The sequence below is a fragment of the Phyllobates terribilis genome, unplaced genomic scaffold (genome assembly GCF_046119375.1).
Source record: "Phyllobates terribilis strain yellow unplaced genomic scaffold, ASM4611937v1 Scaffold_9__5_contigs__length_417890890, whole genome shotgun sequence".
Classification (NCBI taxonomy): domain Eukaryota; kingdom Metazoa; phylum Chordata; class Amphibia; order Anura; family Dendrobatidae; genus Phyllobates; species Phyllobates terribilis.
In genome coordinates this window covers 391,164,680-391,188,015 of record NW_027362769.1, presented here as the reverse complement: position 1 = coordinate 391,188,015, position 23,336 = coordinate 391,164,680, and the positions used below count along the sequence as shown (strand labels likewise).

Here is a 23,336-nt window from a genome sequence, read left to right as displayed (position 1 = left end):
GAGGGGTGAGATGCATACCAGGATTGAAGATGAGGGGTGCCATGCATACCAGGATTGTGGGATGCCTCGCATACCAGGATTAGGGGATGAGGGGTGCCATGCACATCAGGATTGGGGGGTGAGGGGTGCCATGCATACCAGCAATGGGGATGAGGAGTATCATGCATACCAGGATGATGGATGGGGTTCCATGTATACCAGGATGAGGGGTACCATGCATACCAGAATAGGGATGAGGGGTACCATGCATACCAGGATTGGCGGGTGAGAGGACCATGCATACCAGGATTGGGTGGTGAGGGGACCATGCATACCAGGATTGGGGGTGAGGGGACCATGCATACCAGGATTGGGTGGTGAGGGGACCATGCATACCAGGATTGGGGGGTGAGGGGACCATGCATACCAGGATTGGGGGGTGAGGGGACCATGCATACCACGATTGGGTGGTGAGGGGACCATGCATACCAGGATTGGAGCATGAGGGGTGCCATGCATACCAGGATTGGGGGATGAGGAGACCATGCATACCAGGATTGGGGGATGAGGGGACCATGCATACCAGGATTGGGGGATGAGGGGTGAGATGCATACCAGGATTTAAGATAAGGGGTGCCATGCATACCAGGATTGTGGGATGCCTCGCATACCAGCATTGGGGGATGAGGGGTGCCATGCACATCAGGATTGGGGGGTGAGGGGTGCCATGCATACCAGCAATGGGGATGAGGAGTATCATGCATACCAGGATGATGGATGAGGTTCCATGTATACCAGGATGAGGGGTACCATGCATACCAGAATAGGGATGAGGGGTACCATGCATACCAGGATTTGGGGGGTGAGAGGACCATGCATACCAGGATTGGGGGGTGAGGGGACCATGCATACCAGGATTGGGGGTGAGGGGACCATGCATACCAGGATTGGGTGGTGAGGGGCCATGCATACCAGGATTGGGGGGTGAGGGGACCATGCATACCAGGATTGGGGGGTGAGGGGACCATGCATACCACGATTGGGTGGTGAGGGGACCATGCATACCAGGATTGGGGCATGAGGGGTGCCATGCATACCAGGATTGGGGGATGAGGAGACCATGCATACCAGGATTGGGGGATTAGGGGACCATGCATACCAGGATTGGGGGATGAGGGGTGAGATGCATACCAGGATTTAAGATGAGGGGTGCCATGCATACCAGGATTGTGGGATGCCTCGCATACCAGGATTGGGGGATGAGGGGTGCCATGCACATCAGGATTGGGGGGTGAGGGGTGCCATGCATACCAGCAATGGGGATGAGGAGTATCATGCATACCAGGATGATGGATGGGGTTCCATGTATACCAGGATGAGGGGTACCATGCATACCAGAATAGGGATGAGGGGTACCATGCATACCAGGATTGAGGGGTGAGAGGACCATGCATACCAGGATTGGGGGGTGAGGGGACCATGCATACCAGGATTGCGGGTGAGGGGACCATGCATACCAGGATTGGGTGGTGAGGGGACCATGCATACCAGGATTGGGGGGTGAGGGGACCATGCATACCAGGATTGGGGGGTGAGGGGACCATGCATACCACGATTGGGGTGTGAGGGGACCATGCATACCAGGATTGAGGAGTGAGGAGACCATGCATACCAGGATTGGGGGATGAGGGGTACCATGCATACTAGGATTGGAGGATGAGGGGTGCCATGCATACCAGGATTGAAGATGAGGGGTGCCATGCATTCCAGGATTGTGGGATGCCTTGCATACCAGAATTGGGGGATGAGGGGTGCCATGCACATCAGGATTGGGGGGTGAGGGGTGCCATGCATACCAGCAATAGGGATGAGGAGTATCATGCATACCAGGATGATGGATGGGGTTCCATGTATACCAGGATGAGGGCTACCATGCATACCAGGATTGGGGGGAGAGAGGACCATGCAGACCAGGATTGGGGGGTGAGGGGACCATGCAGACCAGGATTGGGGGTAAGGGGACCATGCATACCAGGATTGGGGTGTGAGGGGACCATGCATACCAGGATTGGGGTGTGAGGGGACCATGCATACCAGGATTGGGGTGTGAGGGGACCATGCATACCAGGATTGGGGCATGAGGGGTGCCATGCATACCAGGATTGGGGGATGAGGAGACCATGCATACCAGGATTGGGGGATGAGGGGACCATGCATACCAGGATTGGGGGATGAGGGGTGAGATGCATACCAGGATTGAAGATGAGGGGTGCCATACATACCAGGATTGTGGGATGCCTCGCATACCAGGATTGGGGGATGAGGGGTGCCATGCACATCAGGATTGGGGGGTGAGGGGTGAGATGCATACCAGCAATGGGGATGAGGAGTATCATGCATACCAGGATGATGGATGGGGTTCCATGTATACCAGGATGAGGGGTACCATGCATACCAGAATAGGGATGAGGGGTACCATGCATACCAGGATTGGGGGGTGAGAGGACCATGCATACCAGGATTGCGGGGTGAGGGGACCATGCATACCAGGATTGGGGGTGAGGGGACCATGCATACCAGGATTGGGTGGTGAGGGGACCATGCATACCAGGATTGGGGGGTGAGGGGACCATGCATACCAGGATTGGGGGGTGAGGGGACCATGCATACCACGATTGGGGTGTGAGGGGACCATGCATACCAGGATTGAGGAGTGAGGAGACCATGCATACCAGGATTGGGGGATGAAGGGTACCATGCATACTAGGATTGGAGGATGAGGGGTGCCATGCATACCAGGATTGGGGTATGAGGGGTGCCATGCATACCAGGATTGAAGATGAGGGGTGCCATACATACCAGGATTGTGGGATGCCTCGCAAACCAGGACTGGGGGATGAGGGGTGCCATACACATCAGGATTGGGGGGTGAGGGGTGCCATGCATACCAGCAATGGGGATGAGGAGTATCATGCATACCAGGATGATGGATGGGGTTCCATGTATACCAGGATGAGGGCTACCATGCATACCAGGATTGGGGGGTGAGAGGACCATGCAGACCTGGATTGGGGGGTGAGGGGACCATGCAGACCAGGATTGGGGGTTAGGGGACCATGCATACCAGGATTGGGGTGTGAGGGGACCATGCATACCAGGATTGGGGTGTGAGGGGACCATGCATACCATGATTGGGGTGTGAGGGGACCATGCATACCAGGATTGGGGTGTGAGGGGACCATGCATACCAGGATTGGGGTGTGAGGGGACCATGCATACCAGGATTGGGGGGTGAGGGGACCATGCATACTGTTACGATCGCGCCCGGACTGACTGGCGTGAGCGTGATTAGTGATCCCACTGTACCATGAACCGAGGAGTGCCTGGAGGGGCGTAACTAAGTATCAACCCGATCCGACCAAGGTCGTACGGTGGCTTACTCGACTCCGTGGACCAAGGAGGAACCGAGCAGAGGGACCAGGTGCGACTCCAGGTCAGACCCCGGTCACAGTTGTTGACCCACACCGGGGAATGCAGGAACAGGCAGGTTAGACTGGCATACAGGCAGGTGGGTATTGGCAAGTACGGCTGGTATGCAGACAGGTGGGTAATGGCAAGCACGGCTGCTATGCAGACAGGTGGGCACTAACAAGCGTGTCTGGTATGCAGACAGCAAGATACTGGCAAGTATTGCTGGAGTGCAGACAGGGAGGTACTAGCAGGTTGGAGCGCAGGCTGGATAGGGTCCAGTACAGACTGGGAGACAGGTACAGAGCCACAGATGCGGTAGACAAGTATAGTAAAGCAAAACCACCGGAGCGGAGGACAAGGCAGAGCAGAGAGGAACTGCTGGTGCGTTGAGCAAGCAGAGCGGAGTGAAAACCGCCGGAGCGGTGGACAAGGCGGAGCAAAGAAAAGCCGCCGGAGCGGTGGGCAAAGCAGAGCAGAGAGAAGCCACCGGAGCGGTGGGCAAGTCAGAGCAGAGAGAAACTGCTGGTGCGGTGAGCAAGGCAGAGCAGAGAGAAGTCGCCGGGCGGTGGGCAAGTCAGAGCAGAGAGAAACCGCCGGAGCGGTGCGCAAGACTAAGCGGAGCGAAACCGCAGGTGCAGTGGACAAGGCAGAGAGGACAGGGCTCTGTTCACATGGAACAGACTGGAAAATACAGGAAGATGGCTAGAACACAGGAGGAAGATACGGAGGAAGGGAAAAGGGACAAGCAGAACCAGATACACACAAGGTACTTCCTATGAAGTAGCGAGGGGACACAAAACTCACAAACAGAAGTACAGAGACAACGAGTTGGAGTTAGGTGCAGGTTCAGATACTACAGGAAAAGTGAAGGTACGGACATAGAGACAAACAGGTAACAGGCTAGGATACAGTTCAGACAGGAACTGCTACTGCAATGAGATACAAGAACGAGCCTGGGTATACAGAGTGGCGGAAACAGACTAGAAGTCAGTGATAAAAGGTCTGGGTATGCAGCCCCCAGAGTGGTGGAAACAGACTAGAAACAGGACAGGACCTGGCAATTCAGTAGCAAAGACTAACTGAGTGAAGGTGTTGCTCAGGCACCTCCTTGTGGATGGAAGGGGTTTAAATATCCAGTGACTCACAGCAATAGGCTGGAGACGCATTAGGGTTGCACCCACAGCAGCTATAAGAATCAGGAAGTAACCCGGCCGCCGCCCTAAGCAGTCAGTCAAGAGACATGCACACAGCATGAACTGGAGCACGGTTTGCAGGATGGACTGACAGGTAAGATTGCGGTCTTGCATAGTGGGAGGTGGTGCACTATGCAAGCACGCCGCCAGGGATGTTACAGTACCCCCCCCCTTTACGCCCCCTCTTTTTCAAGCCTGCAAGGGTCTTCTGCAGAGAATTTGGAGGCCAATCCTTATCTTCTGTAACATACCTGGCGGCGTCCTTGCATAGTGGTCCATCTCCCACTGTGCAAGAGCGCGCACTTGATCTCCTGTCCAGAATGTCTCTCTGGCTTCCCTCCATGCTGTCTGTTTGTGTCTGTTTCTGCTGCTTAAGGGCGGCGCTCGATCACTTCCTGCTTTTTGTACCTGCTGTGGGTCACACCCCTTGTGCGTCCTCAGCCTATTGCTGTCTGTCACCTGGTATATAGCCCAGCTGCGGCAATCAATCCCTGCCTGAGCATAGTGTTTCATTCAGTGTGTGCTTGCACTCTGAAGGTGCCAGGTCCCGTTCTTTGTCTCCTGCCTTGCGGTATCAGTTCCCGCATCTGAACTGAGTCCTGTCTATGTCTCCTGCCTTGCGGTATCAGTTCCCGTGTCTGAACTTAGTCCTGTCTTTGTCTCCTGCCTTGCGGTATCAGTTCCCGTGTCTGAACTGAGTCCTGTCTATGTCTCCTGCCTTGCGGTATCAGTTCCCGTGTCTGAGCTGAGTCCTGTCTATGTCTCCTGCTTTGCGGTATCAGTTCCCGTGTCTGAACTGAGTCCTGTCTATGTCTCCTGCCTTGCGGTATCAGTTCCCGTGTCTGAACTGAGTCCTGTCTATATCTCCTGCCTTACGGTATCAGTTACCGTGTCTGAACTGAGTCCTGTCTGTGTTCTCTTGTCTGCCTATCCTGGAGGCTGTATTTCCAGGCCTGTCTGAACACGCTCCTAGCCTGTTCCTCCCGCCTTCTAGGGGCCGATTACCTAGACCCGTTCCTGTATCTTGTCTGTCCTGTCTGAACACGCTCCTAGCCTGTTCCTCCCGCCTTCTAGGGGCCGATTACCTAGACCTGTTCCTGTATCTTGTCTGTCCTGTCTGAACACGCTCCTTGCCTGTTTGTCCCGCCTCTCTGGGGGCCGTATTCCCAGACCCGCTCCTGTCTCCCGCTGCAGTGTCGGTCTCCTCCGTACACTCAGTTCCAGTCTGAACTCTTTCCTATCCTTTACCTGTTTTGCCTCTATGTCCGTTCCCTTCCTTTTTGTGCAGAGTCTGAACTCGTACCTAACTCCTGCTTGTTGTCTCTGTACTCCCGTTTGTGAGTTTGTGGTCCACTCGCTACTTCACTGCAAGTATCCTGTGGGTATCTGGCTCTGCTTTTCTCTTCCTGTCTGTTCCGTGTGAACAGAGCCCTGTCCCCCCTGCTCTGACTCCTTTGCTCACCGCTCCGGCGGTTCTAGCCTGCTCCTTCTCCTTTGCTCACCGCTCCGGCGGTTCTAGCCTGCTCCTTCTCCTTTGTTCACCGCTCCGGCGGTTCTAGCCTGCTCTGACTCCTTTGCTCGCTGCTCCGGCAGCCTTGCTCCGCTCGGACCCTTTTGCTCGCTGCTCCGGCAGTCTCGCTCCGCTCTTATCCTTTTGCTCACTGCTCCGGCAGCCTTGCTCCACTCTTGCTCACCGCTCCAGGCGGCCTCGTCCTGCTTTACTCTTACTCACTGCTCCGGCAGTCTCGCTCAGCTCTGACCCTTTGTTCACCGCTCCTGGCGGCCTTGTCCTGCTCTACTCTTGCTCTCCGCTCCAGGCGGCCTTGTCCTGCCCTGTTCTCGCTCACCTCTCTGGGCAGCCTCACTCTGCTGTGTTTGTCCGCCACATCTGTGGTTCTGTTCCTTAGTCCCAGTGTGTACTGGGTCCTATCCCGCCAGTGTTCCTACCTGCTAGTGCTTCCCTGTCTGCACTCCAGCTGTGCTTGCCTGTACCCCCCTGCCTGCTTACCCGCCTGCCTGCATACCAGTCGTGCCTGCCTATACCCACCAGTCTGTGTGCCAGCCTACCAGTCTGTTCCTGTATTCCCCTGTGTGGGTCAACAGCCGTGTCCGGGGTCTGTCCTGGAGTAGCACCTGGTCCCTCTGCTCGGTTCCTCCTTGGTGCACTGGCGTCGTATGCCGTCGTGCGACCCTGGTCGGATCGGGTGAATACCTAGTTACGCCCCTCCAGGCATTCACTCTCCGGCACGGTCCAGTGGAATCACACGCACACGCCGCTCAGCCCGGGCGTGTGCATTACATCTTCAAGAGGATTACCTCTTCTGTCCATTAGAGGAAACGAAACTGGTCTCATCATCTTGGTGACTGGGATGCTTCCTCCTATCAAGCCATCCTCAGCAACAGATGAAGTGGGTGAAGTACCAGGAACAGCATACAGAAAAGTCTCTCTACATTTGTTATCAGGTAGCACCCTGGTGGATTCAGGTGACAACTGGAGGTCCTCCGCCTGGTTGGAGGGGTGCAGAGACTCAGGGGTAACCACCGCCTTGACATACACTTTGCCAAGCTTACTGGATGACATGGGCGGCGTACCAGGTACCGAGTGTAGGAAAGTCTCTCTCAGTTTAACATGTAGCACCCCGGAGGACTCAGGAGACAACAGGAGGTCCTCCACCTGGTTGGAGGAGTGCAGAGACTCGGGGGTGATTACTGCTTCGAAGTACACTTTGTCAAGCTTACTGGATGAAGTGGGCGAAGTACTAGGTACAGGGTGTAGGAAAGTCTCTCTCCCTTTGTTATCAGGTAGCACCCCAGAGGATTCAGGAGACAACTGGAGGTCCTCCGCCTGGTTGGAGGGGTGCAGAGACAAGGGGGTAAACACCACCTTGATGGACGTAAGACCAGATTTATAAGAGACGGAGGGTCCTTGCTTTAGGACCATCTTCAGACTGGTTTCAGAGATGACATGTCTGTAAGGCGGGATGGTACCTGAAGCCAGATCATTGGTACAATCGTCGAGACTGTGTGGCGACATCGCCTCCGCTTCTCTTCCTTCGGAGACTTCAGCGCACAGTGATTCAGCAACTAGCAGATCTGGTGAAGAAGAAGAAGAAACTGCTGACTGTCCTGAAGATATGGGGACTAGACACCCCTTGTACTTTTGCAGTCCCCCAGGATACACCATGCAGGGTCTCCAGACCTGAGCGGGCACTAGATCTCTCGGCTCTGGACGACCTGTGGGTAAGCCAGTCAGCACCTGGAATGTGAACTTCTTCATGTGTAATGCTCCAATCTGGAGCTTAGTTTGTACAGACATATTTTGGCTGTTTCTGAGTAGGGCTCGTCCTTCTGCTGACAATGCCCAAACCGGCTTCTGGAGTTGTCGGACGGGAATAAGACACCGACTCTTCAAGGCTTTAAGCCCGAAACTTCCGGTTAATCCGAGGCCTTCACTTGCCACGGACTCAGTCATGGTCATCTGTGGAGAGGAAACACTAACGCCAAAGGCAGCCTCTTCTACAGGCCTAATGTCTTGGGATTCTCCAACCTTCGCCGGACAAAGACCGTCAGGGGGTCCCAAACCACCGCAGCGGGACCGCAATCCGATTTTGTGACTGAGTTCTGGCTTCTGCTTTGCCTGACGAACATTGTCATCCTTCATGGATTCTGTGCGGAAAGCTGCCTCTACAGGCTGGGGAACAGGAGGTCTTTGGGAGGACAGAACCTGGCATGACGGTTTACCTCTACGCCTTGCACATCTGGACTGCCTCTTGAGGTTGGGAAGAGAAGTATTCTGTAGAGCATAGTCATCCTGTGTGGATTCTGGGTGGGCAACAGTCTCTTCGGGCTGGAGGACTGGTAGGCTACCTACACACATTACCCATCGGGGCTGCTCCGGGATATTGGGAAGGGAAGCTTTAGCAGAGGCTTCAGGATTAGGGTCATCGAAGACCATTAGAAAGGCCTGCAGGTCAAAGACGATAGGATCCCATGCTTCCCATAGGGGGGTGATCCATTTCAAGGCGTCACCCGCAAGATAGGACATCATAAATGCCACTTTAACCCGATCGGTAGGAAAATAGTGAGCATAGAACTTGAAATGCAGCATGCATTCCTCCACAAATGCACGGCTACGTTTTGGATCCCCATAGTACCGTGGTGGATCCGCAGGAATGAGTGCTGATAGATCCATTTGGGCTGGTGCATAAATCGCCTGGGCCATAGCTTGAGAAAAAATTTTTTTTTGGTGCACGTATTCGCCAGACAAGGATTCAAAATGTCTCTGAGAGCGAAAGGCCGTGGGGCTCAACGGGAACCATGGCCTGAGCAAACTGTTACGCTCGCGCCCGGACTGACTGGCGTGAGTGTGATTAGTGATCCAACTGTACCATGAACCGAGGAGTGCCTGGAGGGGTGTAACTAAGTATCAACCCGATCCGACCAAGGTCGCACGGCGGCATAGTCGACTCCGTGGACCAAGGAGGAACCGAGCAGAGGGACCAGGTGCGACTCCAGGTCAGACCCCGGTCACAGTTGTTGACCCACACCAGGGAATGCAGAAACAGGCAGGTTAGGCTGGCATACAGGCAAGTGGGTTTTGGCAAGTACGGCTGGTATGCAGACAGGTGGGTACTAGCAAGCACGGCTGGTATGCAGACAGGTGGGCACTGGCAAGCACGGCTGGTAAGCAGGCAGGGAGATACCGGCAAGCACGGTTGGAGTGCAGACAGGGAGGTACAAGCAGGTTGGAGCGCAGGCTGGATAGGGTCCAGTACAGACTGGGAGACAGGTACAGAGCCGCAGATGCGGTAGACAAGCAGAGTAAAGCGAAACCGCTGGAGTGGAGGACAAGGCAGAGCAGAGAGGAACTGCTGGTGCGGTGAGCAAGCAGAGCGGAGCGAAAACCACAGATGCGGTGGGCAAGGCAGAGCAGAGCTGAACCGCCGGAGCAGTGGACAAGGCAGAGCAGAAAGAAGCCGCCGGAGCGGTGGGCAAAGCAGAGCAGAGAGAAGCCGCCGGAGCGGTGGGCAAGTCAGAGCAGAGAGAAACCACTGGTGCGGTGGACAAGGCAGAGCAGAGCGGAACCGCCGGAGCGATGGGCAGAGCAGAGCAGAGAGAAGCCGCCGGAGCGGTGGGCAAGTCAGAGCAGAGAGAAACCGCTGATGCGGTGAGCAAGTCAGAGCAGAGAGAAGTCGCCGGAGCGGTGGGCAAGTCACAGCAGATAGAAGCCACCGGAGCGGTGAGTAAGGCAGAGCAGAGGGAAGCCGCTGGAGCGGTGGGCAAGTCAGAGCAGAGAGAAACCGCTGGTGCGGTTAGCAAGTGAGAGCAGAGGGAAGCCGCCGGAGCAGTGGGCAAGTCAGAGCAGAGAGAAACCGCCGGAGCGGTGGGCAAGTCAGAGCAGAGAGAAACCGCTGGTGCGGTTAGCAAGTCAGAGCAGAGAGAAGCCGCCGGGCGGTGGGCAAGTAAGAGCAGAGAGAAACCGCCGGAGCGGTGGGCAAGACTGAGCGGAGCGAAACCGCAGGTGCGGTGGAGAAGGTAGAGAGGACAGGGCTCTGTTCACATGGAACAGACTGGAAAATACAGGAAGATGGCTAGAACACAGGAGGAAGATACGGAGGAAGGGAAAAGGGACAAGCAGAACTAGATACACACAAGGTACTTCCTATGAAGTAGTGAGGGGACACAAAACTCACAAACAGAAGTACAGAGACAACGAGTTGGAGTTAGGTGCAGGTTCAGATACTGCAGGAAAAGGGAAGGTACTGATATAGAGACAAACAGGTAACAGGCTAGGATACAGTTCAGACAGGAACTGCTACTGCAATGAGATACAAGAACGAGCCTGGGTATACAGCCCCCAGAGTGGCGAAAACAAATTAGAAGTCAGAGATAACAGGTCTGGGTATGCAGCCCCCAGAGTGGCGGAAACAGACTAGAGACAGGGCAGGACCTGGCAATTCAGTAGCAAAGACTAACTGAGTGAAGGTGTTGCTCAGGCACCTCCTTCTGAGTGGAAGGGGCTTAAATAACCAGTGACTCACAGCAATAGGCTGGAGACGCATTAGGGGTGCGCCCACAGCAGCAACAAGAATCAGGAAGTAACCGGGCCGCCGCCCTAAGCAGTCAGTCAAGAGACATGCACACAGCATGAACTGGAGCAAGGTTTGTAGGCTGGATTAACAGGTAAGATTGCGGTCTTGCGTAGTGGGAGGTGGTGCACTATGCAAGTACGCCGCCAGGGATGTTACAGTACCCGCCTCCCCTTTAAGCCTGCAAGGGTCTTCTGCAGAGAATTTGGAGGCCAATCCTTCTCTTCAAGAGGATTACCTCTTCTGACCATTAGAGGAAACGAAGCACCTGCGGGTTTTGCTCTGCTCTGCTTGTCTACGGCACCTGCGGTTTTTGCTCTGCTCTGCTTGTCTACCGTACCTGCGGGTTTTGCTCTGCTTTTCTACTGCACCTGCGGGTTTTGCTCTGTGGCTCTGTTCCTGTATCCCAGTCTGTACTGGTCCCTATCCTGCCTGCGTTCCTACCTGCCAGTACCCACCTGTCTGCATACCAGCCGTGCCTGCCAGTACCCACCTGTCTGTATGCCAGCCGTGCCTGCCAGTACCCACCTGTCTGTATGCCAGCCTAACCTGCCTGTTCCTGCATTCCCCGGTGTGGGTCAACAGCTGTGACCGGGGTCTGACCTGGAGTAGCACCTGGTCCCTCTGCTCGATTCCTCCCTGGTTCATGGAGTCGACTGAGCCGCCATGCGACCTTGGTCAGAAGGGGCCAGTTGGTTTTCTGAATATGGATTTTACTAGATTGATTTATAAGCCCAAAAATAAGAAATGTGCGAGGAGTAAAGTAGATATTAATTAAACATGATCAATGATCTTTATTGAATAATTTTTAAAAGAAGAAATATCCATCATAATAAACATGGACATGAATGGTGGGTGAGACAATAAAAAAGGATTTACCCCAACGATGGAAACAATGCAAGGTGACATCTGAATAAGAATGCAAACACCTAGAAAGCTTGTCACAGAGCAAGTAACGGACAATGAATTGGTCCAAAATTATAAGTGACATATATATATACTAAGGTGCAATCAAATGTAAACACGTTATGAATCCAAATATAAAAATGAGGTATAGAAATAAGAATTAAGGTGGCAACAGTATTAGGGTCCCAAACAATAAAATAGTATGAAGTGCAAATAGTACACATGATAACGAGGACATGTTCAGGCTCACCCACCAAACACCTGACGCGCGTCTCACCAACCAGATCCCTGAAGAAGCAACAGAGAAACGCGCATCGGGTGTTTGTTAGGAGAATCTGACAACGTATTAGGCCTGTCACTCTTACACTCACAGGAGATGTCAGATCCTGCTCATGGCAGTACCTTAGAGGCCACTATAACTGGGTGACCCCTTGGCCATTACTCAGCCTGGGGGTCATCATGTCTGCCATTAGCACTGCGTGATCACAATCATGGGGTGCAGATAGGGACAAACAGGGTGACCCCTCCCTAACATAAACAGATGCTACTGTTGCCATCAGAGAGGTCAAATGGCCAGGATACATAGCGCCGATCAAGACTTTTACAGCAGGGTGTCAGCTAACACTCAGCTCTGCTTGAGAGCAACAAAATCATTGTGCCATACAAGTACAGAGGATATCAGCAAGGGGTTAATGATCAGAAATTATCAGTTTTAGGACAATTTACCCATTAATATCTCCGTTTGCCTCAATTATTGATTTTGCATCTGATGTCCAAGGTAGACAAACCAATCCAATAGGAAAAATCCCACCCATGACTCCCCCCATATACATTGTATTATTAGAGGGTCCTGCTAATAACTCACTATGTACAGATGTGACCATGAGACAAGAAATAATGTAATTATAATGTGATGTGGACGACATTGGCCTCAGCTTCTTATTGTAACAGAGGCTCCAACCTCCACAGAGAAGACAACATGTAGGGGTTCAGTGAAGGAGGCGGTGAAGGTGTGTAAGTGTCTGATGGGGTCACACAGCTCATAGAAGGACAGACGCCCAGCCTCATAGTCTAAGAAGACTCCAAGTGTTGGACTTGTTGGCTTTACACTGAGGGTTAATACATCCGAGTTGTGCCATACATTATATTCTTCATTATACATATCCAAACACCAAGATTTATCATTATATCCAATACCAGAATGTTCTCCTTTCTTCTCTATACTGGGATAGGACAACCCAACACTACATTGTCCTATCTGGTTCCACTCTACCTCCCAGTAATGTCGTCCTGAGAAGAGGCCACATCTGCTTAACACCTGGGCAGATGTCACAAATCTTCCTAGTGATTCTAGCCTCACCGGTTTGTTATAGGAATCTGTTGCAGTCTTCAGATCTTCTGATATCTTCACCCTTCTAGGAGCAGTGTCCACATCCAGCAATATGTCTGGGACATGGACCCCGAGCTCTGATGTTACATTAGTGACAATATCCCTCATAGATCGGTGTAAGGTCAGTGATATCAGAACCTCATCCAGATCCTCCTCAGAACTGACCTCTCCACCATCTCCCCCGGTGTCCTCATCACCTCCATGACTACACACTGTAATGTCACTTTCTTGTAAGAGTCTTATTGGGTCAGTGACACGACACATCTCCTCCACGTGACGCATCTTCCTGGACAGCTCGTCCTCCTGTATTTCCAGCTTCTTGATCAGATGAGATATCTGGGACACAATCTTCTCCTCCTGCCTGGAGACCTCGCTCAGCGCTTTCTTTTCTGCCATTTCCACTTGCTTCTTAATGTCCATAAATATCTTACTGACGTTCATCCTTTTATTTGAGGCTTTCTCCTGGATATTTTTTATATGATCCTGCAGATTCTGGACTCTTGTCCAAATATCTATTTTTTGTGGATTTAGTTCATCCAGATATTTCCTCAGATCCTTTTTCTTCTTCTCAGAAGCCTCATCTAGAAGCTCCACCTGGTGTCCTCTGTGTTCACCAACCAGACAGCAAGACACACACAGACAAGCCGCGTCCTGCGGGCAGTAATACTCCAGAACCTTCTTGTGGAGGGAACATTTTTTGTTGTCAAAAGATCTTGTGGGTTCTGTTAATATATGATCTAATGTCTTGTTGTGGACAGTCAGGTGGTCATTACAGAAAGTATTCTCACACTGCAGACAGGATTTCACAGCCGGTACAGGAGACTTTGTACAGTAAGCACAGAAGATACTAGTGTCCTTCATATCAGGCTGAGTAGATGAGAAACGCTCCACTATGTTCCTCAGCTTCCGGTTCTTCTCCAGGGCCGGACGCTCCGGATATTCTGCTCTGCAGTCAGGACAGGAATACCCTCCAGCCGCCTCCTGGGCATCCAGCACACTCACAATACACGAGCGGCAGAAGTTGTGTCCACATCTCAGGGATACGGGATCTGTATAGAGGCTCAGGCAGATGGAGCAGTTCAGCTGGTCCCTCAGCTCAGCAGACGCCATTGTAGCGGGAAAGAGCAGGAATCAAAGCTAAAAAGTTTCTTTCCATAAGAAGGGTGGAGGTTTCTGAGATGAATTAACCTCTACAGCTCCATGGTTGTGTTCACGGCTGATTTGTTCTTAAGAAATTACTTAACGATCAGCCATGAGGATCTGGTGTAGGATTAGGAGTTGTAGTGACTCCACCTGGTCATATTATAATGAGAATCCACCACCAGTTTGATGCAGGAAAAGTAAGTGGAGAACCCACAAAACTTTACTGCATACAAAGAAGAGTGTTCGTAAATGTGGAGTTTGGTGAAGTGAAATTCATCTCCTCCTCTTCCTCAGGCTGAAATAATCAGTTGGAGTCCGGCAGACGAGCGCTGTATGTGGCTGATGAAGGACTCATCGTTAGGTCTCATTCAGACATAAGTGAAATCACGGACCGTTCTCCATCAGTGGTTTTGTTCTGATTTTCATCAGTGTTCGGTCAGTTTTTACAATCTGTGTTTTATTAGTGATTTTCTCAGATGATTGTAAAGCTTCTTCTGTCTATTAGGCCACGTTCACACGTCAGTAGTTGGTCAGTATTTTACATCAGTATTTGTAAGCCGAAACCTGGAGTGGGAGATAAATACAGAAGCGGCAACGAGTTTCTATTATACTTTTCCACTGATTTTTCCATTCTTGATTTTGACTTACAAATACTGATATAAAATACTGACCAGATACTGAGCGTGTGAACGTGGCCTTATTACAGTGTTAGGCCTCATTCACACATCAGTATTTCAGATCAGTATTTCATCAGTATTTTGCTGATGCCAAAACCAGGAGAGGAATTTACAGAGAAAAACTAGAATTGAAATATTGACACCTGTTCTGTGTTTCGGAGACGCTCCTGGTTTTGGTATAAAAATCTTGCAGTGTGAATGAGGCCGTAATCGCACTGTCGCCAGCCGTGTGCTGTGTGTGATTCTCACTGACCCATAGACTTCATCTGTGACTTGAATCTAAATCGGACACGTTGCCGAGATCTTTTGCCGACCACTCGGCCCGGAAAAACCAGCGACATGTGAACAGCCCCATAGAGCATGTACCTGTTCTATCCATCTGTGAACACCGCGTACATGAATAAGCGATGTGTGAATGAGGCCTTACACATCAGGGTTATTTCCAGCACACGATGAATATATATTAATTCCCCTGGGAACATGACCTTCTTCCTCCTGACATTTTGTCCGGACGCTCCTCACGTCTCCTCCTCTGGAGCGATGGTGGGATCTCTCACCTGGAGTAATCCCCTCTGTGACTACAGGGAGCATCCACCTACAAGTGTGAACTGACCCCACAGATGATGACGGCGCCTTTCTCCGCTCCGTTCTTCATGGAGAGCGTCACTTCTCATGGAGATATCTTCTATCAGATGGAGTTACGTCACTTCACAGTGATGGGCGACGTCCTCTGTAAATCTCCATGTGGTGATAGAAGCGCTGAGATTCCTGCAGGATCCGCACCCAACTGCACAACAACAATCTGCTCTCATTATTGGGTTTTTTCTGCTTTTTTTCCTTCTTTTGATGCGTTTTTGGTGCAGATGTGAAGCCGCGTTTTTCAATGTGTTTCCCTTTATGTTCCAGAAAAACTTTGATTCTGTATTAAAACCGGAACTGAGATTTTTACATGTTTTTTTCAGGCTCCTCATAAAGAAACAAAGCACCAAGACGGCAGAGTTCAGCAGGGTCTTCAGATGCACGGCGGGCAGGAGTTTACATGGAATCACATCCACTTTGCAGAAAAAGCAGCATTAACACCACGTGTGAACACGGCCTAAACGTCCAATCAAGTGGATGTGAAGTCATGAGAACTGCTGCCCTCTGTGCGTCTAAAGACGCTGCTGAACTCTGCATTATAGATGTTTTATTATCTGTGGAGCCTGAAAAATGCTGGAAAAAAACGCAGTTGCTCTTTAAAATGCAGAATATTTTCTATCAGATAAAAATCACAGCTTCAAGTCTGCACCAAAAATGCATCAAACAGAGGAAAAAAGGCATAAAAAATGCAGCATAAACATAATAATCAGAGAGGATCGTTATTGTGTCGCGTGGTGCGGACACCTGTAGAAAACACGCAGCATTTACAATATGTGTGAACACGGCCTCAGCGTTACATTATTATTAAAAATGTATGGGTTTAATACAGAAAAAATATAACACACCTTTTTTTGCCGATCACCATAAATAATCTGATCACCGTATTGTACAGATTGTTACGATTACAGGGACACCAGATATGTCTGTCATTTGATGATTTGTGATGTTTATTTTTTTTAAATCGCAGTAAAAATGTCATTACTGTAAATGTTTTTTAATTTTTTTTAGCAATTTTATAAGAAGAAAAAAAAATCTCTGACTAGAATAGATTGAAATACATACATAGAAATGCACTGGTATATAAAGATGTAGCTCTATGTACCAGTACAAGCTGCCTGTAATGAAGAAGAAGACCAGTCACATTAAAGGAGAGAAAATGATGTACTTGGCATTGCAGGCAGTGGTGTACATAGAAATCACAGGACCCCACAGCAAATATTCATTTTTGATTCCTGAACCGATAAACTTGTATCCTGAAAGGGTTAAATGATAGGTGAACTCTATAATTGTGAAGTCTTTACTCCCTCACATGTGGAAGACGTCTCAGGGAGGAGTGCGCCATTTAGTCTCTGGATCTTGTGGTCTATACAGGTCGGAATAAATGATACTAAGCGGCGACTCCTTCAATATCATCACTAATCGAGCCGAGGTTCAGCAGTCCAGGATCATGTCTAGGAACTAAAGATCTAGAGCATATCAATAAGATGTGGGAAGTGCCAGAGATCCATTTAGCCGCGGACATGATCACTGCCAAGTCTCATCATTTCTCTTCCTTCGTCAGGGGTCAATCATTTGGGTGTGCATGGTATTTCTCTACCTTGGAGGTTCAGACTGACCTACGGGTTTCCTGCTGCTTCTGTGATGCTGAGAATATTGATGAAGATCAGACAAGTCCAGGCCCCGGTAGCAGCCGTCATACTGTTCTGGTCAATGATCCTGACAACTTATTTAGATGATTTGATGTTTTTTTCTGGAGACTTTCCCCACTGCAGAACCAATGTCTAAAGGCCTCAACTATGCCAGGACCTGAGGAGATTCATCTTCCAGCCTGAAGGTTGACCCGTCCTTATTATAATCTAGAGGTGTCTCTGATGAAGTCATGAAGTCCTTGTCACAGTCCAGGAGTGAACCCACCAAGAAGGCTTACAGCAGGACTGAGGGGTCTATTAGGTTTATATTCCACTGAAGGAGTAATAATGGAAATCCACAGATTATCAGTGTCAGGGCCGCCGGCTCCAGGTTTTTCTGGGCCCCAGGCGAAAGAGTCTCAGTGGGCCCCTTTAATACATACCACGATTCATGATGCAGAGATACGGCGGAGAAATATATATATATATATAGTGGAATGCAAAGATTTCACTTCTTACATTACATGAGTGATATCTATTGTAAATTCCACAATAGCTCAGAAACCGGTGAATCGCTCCACACAGAATACTGGCCCCCATACAAGGCTCCATACGGAATACTGGCCCCCATATAAGGCCCAATACGGAATACTGGTCCCCATATAAGGCTCTATACGGAATACTGGCCCCCATATAAGGCCCAATACGGAATACTGGTCCCCATATAAGGCTCTATACGGAATACTGGCCCCCATATAAGGCTCCATACGGAATACTGGCCCCCATATAAGGCCCCATACGGAATACTGGCCCCCATATAAGGCCCCATACGGAATACTGGCCCCCATATAAGGCTCCATACGGAATACTGGCCCCATATAAGGCTCCATACGGAATACTGGCCCCCATATAAGGCTCCATAAGGAATACTGGCCCCCATATAAGGCTCCATACGGAATACTGGCCCCCATATAAGGCTCCATACGGAATACTGGCCCCCATATAAGGCTCCATACGGAATACTGGCCCCCATATAAGGCTCCATACGGAATTCTGGCCCCCATGTAAGGCCCCATACGGAATACTGGCCCCCATGTAAGGCTCCATACGGAATACTGGCCCCCATATAAGGCTCCATACGGAATACTGGCCCCCATGTAAGGCTCCATACGGAATACTGGCCCCCATATAAGGCTCCATACGGAATACTGGCCCCCATATAAGGCCCCATACGGAATACTGGCCCCCATATAAGGCTCCATATGGAATATTGGCCTCCATATAAGGCTCCATACGGAATACTGGCCCCCATATAAGGCTCCATACAGAATACTGGCCCCCATATAACGCTCCATACAGGATACTGGTCCCCTTATAAGGCTCTATACAGAATACTGGCCCCCATATAACGCTCCATACAGGATACTGGTCCCCTTATAAAGCTCCATACAGGATACTGGCCCCCATATAACGCTCCATACAGGATACTGGTCCCATTATAAAACTCCAAACAGGATACTGGCCCCCATATAACGCTCCATACAGGATACCGGTCCCCTTATAACGCTCCATACAGGATACCGGTCCCCTTATAACTCTCCATACAGGATACTGGCCCCCATAAAATGTTGCATGCAGGCTGTTACCCCCCACATAATGCCCCATACAGGCCCCCCCCTTTTAATGCTCCATGCAGGCTGTTACCCCCCACATAATGCACCATACAGGCTGCCCCCCCTTATAATGCTCCATGCAGGCTGCCCCCCCTTTATAATGCCCCATGCAGGCTGTTCCCCACCTTATAATGTCCCATGCAGGATGTCACCCCCCCCTCTATATAATGCCCCATGCAGGAAACCCCCCCCCTCTTTATAATGCCCCATGCAGGATGCCCCCCCTCTTTATAATGCCCCATGCAGGATGCCCCCCCCTCTTTATAATGCCCCATGCAGGCTGCCCCCCCTTATAATGCTCCATGCAGGCTGTTCCCCCCACATAATGCACTATGCAGGCTGCCCCCCCCTTTATAATGCCCCATGCAGGCTGTTCCCCACCTTATAATGCCCCATTCAGGATGTCACCCCCCCTCTATATAATGCCCCATACAGGCTGCCCCCTCCCCTTATAATGCTCCATGCAGGATGCCCCCCGCCCTTCTCTTTATACTGCCCCATGCCTCCATACATTAAAAAAAAAAAAATCAAATACTCACCTCCCTCCTCCTCAACTGCTACCTGCTGCCCGCTGCTCGGGTCCAAACTCCAGCGTTGTCGGTGTCTTCCCGCTCAGCGCTCCCTGTGACGGCTCAGGGGAGGGCGCGGTGAAAAGACGTCACAGGGAGCGCAGAGCAGGAAGACAGCGGATCTGCGCAGGCACGGGGAGAGGTAAGTATCCAGCTGCCGGGGCCCTGAGCAAGCGGCGGAGAAGGGCGGACGCTGACACCGCTCTCCTCCGCCCATAGCCCGGCGGGGTGCGCGACCGCCAGTGGGCCCCTCTGCCTGCTCAGGGCCCCGGCATTTGCCCGGGTGCGCCGGGTGCTGACGCTGGCCCTGATCAGTGTTATAGTCCTTCCTGCAGGAAGCATCTCGGAGGCTTGAGCTCATCCATCTTAAAGAGAACCTGTCATCAGGACTTTATACCGTAAACTAATGACATGGATGTAAAGATGCTTTTACGCTGATTAAATCTAGATGTTTCTTGTAGGAATCCATTTTGCTGTTTTAGAGAAATCCATAGTTGAAATTGTATCCTAATGAGCTGCAAGTGCAGTGGGGTTGGATGTTGCACTTGCAGCTCTTCTCCCTCTCTCCCTTTTCTGCCTCTTGTGTCTGAATGACAGGTAGGCGGCAGGTAGATACAATGATGGACACGAGGCCGCCGGCTCCTGCTCCACCATTCAGCCTCTGAGCTCTGAGTCCTGTGTCGTCATCGCCTGCTGCGCAGAGTCTCAGTCCTCTCCTCACAGAGCAGAGCAGCGCGTCACGTCAGCCAGGTTAGGGGAGGATGTCCTGTTCTATATTACCAGTCATCATCTGTTGGGGGCGCAGGAGGGCGTCATACTGTGCGGGGGCCATCATTAGATTTGATTAGAGGAATTTACTTCTTTCTGAAAATTTACAATTAACAGATAAAATCTGAATTCAGCGAAGACAGATTTCCCCATTGCTGAGATGGGAGATGGCAGCTGGTGCTCATAAACTTCTATGGAAAATTGTAAATGTTGTTTTGAGATCCTGCAGCAGAATGTCAGTGTCTCCTCTGGCTCCTCCCTCCTCCATAGAGATTTAGAAGCACCAACTGTCATCTCCTATCTCAGTAATGGGAGAATCTTCGCTGAATACAGATTTTACACCTGAATTTAGAGGGAAAGAAGCAGATTTCTCGATAAGATTTATTACAAAGTTTCTTGTGTTTTATTCATTTATGACATAAATATAAACAATGGAGACTCTATAACTCAAGGACCTATAGAATACGACCACTAGAGGGCAGTGCGGACTCTGGAGCCACGACACAATGTAACGTGACTTATGTGACACTAGTGTAAAGCTCCTTAGGACGATCCCCCCATGACGCCCCCACTTCTACGTGTCTACATGTATGTGACCAGTGATATTTACAGGGATACGGGATCTGTATAGAGGCTCAGGCAGATGGAGCAGTTCAGCTCGTCCCTCAGCTCAGCAGACGCCATTGTGGTGGGAAAGAGCAGGAACCAAAAACTAAAAAGTTTCCCTTTCGTAAAAAGGGTGGAGATTTCTGAGAATAAACTATTAATCCTGCAGCTCAGAGATTGTTTGCTGTTGAGGAAGAAAATGATTGACAGGATGGTGTGTAGGATGAGAGTTGTAGTGACTCCACCTGTTTGCAGTGTAGAGAATCCACCACCAGTTCGGGGAAGGAGAAGTCAGCCGAGCTCCAGATGTGAGATAAGCAGAAGCTCAGCTCCTCTTATTCCCATCAGACTGGAGTCAGGAGACCATTATAAAGATCAGAGCAGCCTCATCCGCCAGTGGTTCACATGGTGCCGCTCAGTGAGCTCCTCCTTATTGTGGACTGGAGCCTCCTGCCATTACATGCACGATTCTGGTCGGTACAATGATGAGACTGGAGAATGATGAGATTTATTTTATACATAGACCATTGTTCTGTGGGAAACTCATTCACTTGACCATTACCTAGCAGTGGTCGGTGTGCTGTGCAGGTGTGGTGTGCTGTGCAGGTGTGGTGTGCTGTGCAGGTGTGGTGTGCTGTGCAGGCGTGGTGTGCTGTGCAGGTGTGGTGTGCTGTGCAGGCGTGGTGTGCTGTGCAGGTGTGGTGTGCTGTGCAGGTGTGGTGTGCTGGGCAGGTGTGGTGTGCTGTTCAGGCGTGGTGTGCTGGGCAGGCGTGGTGTGCTGGGCACACGGACAATGCACTGATGGAAAAGATGGAAATCTGAATGAGGCCTCAGGTTGATACTAATGACGCGCCTCCTGGGGCCATGGGGTACTCAGTAGCCGGGCCGGTCCTTTTTGGGATAGTCACGGTGGCAATAAGAAAAGTCAATTGGGGAATAAAGTTTTGTGACGCCACCCGTGGTATGCGGCTATAGGTGGCCGCCGCTGCTGTTCAGATCCACCAGGGTTATTGGTGACGCAGCAGAGATGGTTCAGCTCTCCACAGGTAGAGATAGGCCCCAGGGCAGTTAGAGGTGTTCTATGATGTTAGTGTTGTAGTGCAAGGCAGGTGATGCAACAAGTAAGTAAAGGACACAGCGGGGTGCAGTCTTCAAGTTTTTACTCACAGTTCTTATGATGTTCCAGGTTACAACTGCCAGCAGGTTATAACAGCCCACCGAGTCCTGTGTCCTCCGGGGAAGTGATCCAGCCAACTCTCAGATAACTTGGGTGCACTTGAACGGGACCCCCTTCTTGTGTACCTTGCCGGGTCGTCTCTCTCTGCACTGGCTCTCACCCTCCTGCCCTGCGCCTCACACACCGTGTCTCAAGCTAGTGGCCACGGGCCTTGTCGGGCGACGTCCTCTTTGTCCCCTTTTGTCCTATATAGCCACAATTTCAGCGAATGTGTGTGGTTTTTGGCTACGGCACTTGAAGATACTGCAACCTCCAGTTTGCTAGCTGAGTCTTCCAGTCCTCCACTAGTCTGGGGCCAGTCCCCTACTGCGACCTGATCCCTTCATGGTCATCGAGAACTCGGGCGCACGGGTGGACTCCGCACTTCCTGTGCCCCTAAGATCCTCTCTCTCTCTCTGGAGCCTTTCTCACTGCTCTGGGCTTCTCTCTCCTACTGGGTCCCTCTGACTAGGCCCCCACTCCGTCTGGACCCTACTCCTCAACGGTCCTCACTCACTGGCCTCTTCTAGATATTTCTACCCTTCTTTTATACTGTCTGTCATGTGACCCACATCACCAACTGTCACTCTGTGTGGTCCCCTCTACCTTCAGTCCTTCCTTCACCCACCTCCTCTACCTAGTTCCATCCTCCAGACAGGGACCGGATCTGTGCTCTCCCTCAGGAGCAATCTGGACCATCACTAATGGAGTGATGTGGTTTTGCATGTGAGTGGGTGAGTCCCGGGTAGTGCTCCCTCCTTACATGAGAGTGGGGTACCACACCTCTGGCTGAGATGCAGTACCTCTGTGGAAACTGGACCCACATGGGCTCCACACTAACGTGCTGCTGGACTTTAAGACACACTTTTTATTAAGACAAATTCTTTCTACAAAGTCCCTGCTTCTTGTAGTCCTTAGTCAGGGGAGCCCAGCAGTATCAGACCCTACTGATTGCTTCCCAATGATTATTAAAGGGGATGTCCAATAGAAATATGTTGTCAGCTATCTGAAGTAAGGGTCCAACCATGGAGACCTGCATCGATCAGCAGGAGGGACATTTTTATCCCTGCTACAAAATGGAGCGTGAGGTTAGATGCTCTTTTCATTCTCTGTGGGGCTGCAGGAAAAAGCCGAGGCACGGTCGATCATGTGCACACTATCATCTCTGTGAAGGTTCAGATTCAGATGCGGTGGAATTTTTCTCCCTACCTGTACTCCACCATGTCAGGAGAAGGCTGGTGGTCTGGTTAGGGATTGCGGTGGGATCTCTCCTCTACCTCAGTCTATAGATTCAGTCTCTTCCTCCACCATCTCTGCAATCAAGAGTCAGGACTCGATACTTATGATATTTCTGCCCCTTGCCTCATGTTAGCTGAGCGCCCAGAGCCC

The 23,336-nt window shown here is 51.0% G+C and overlaps 1 protein-coding gene across 1 annotated transcript; it reads right to left on the bottom strand.

Moving 5' to 3' along the window:
• Positions 1-12,569: 12,569 nt before the first annotated feature.
• LOC141161227 (E3 ubiquitin/ISG15 ligase TRIM25-like) lies at positions 12,570-14,138 on the bottom strand. Its single transcript, XM_073646010.1, has one exon. It carries the CDS (start codon positions 14,136-14,138, stop codon positions 12,570-12,572), a length of 1,569 nt encoding a protein of 522 aa, XP_073502111.1.
• Between the last annotated feature and the right edge of the window lie 9,198 nt (positions 14,139-23,336).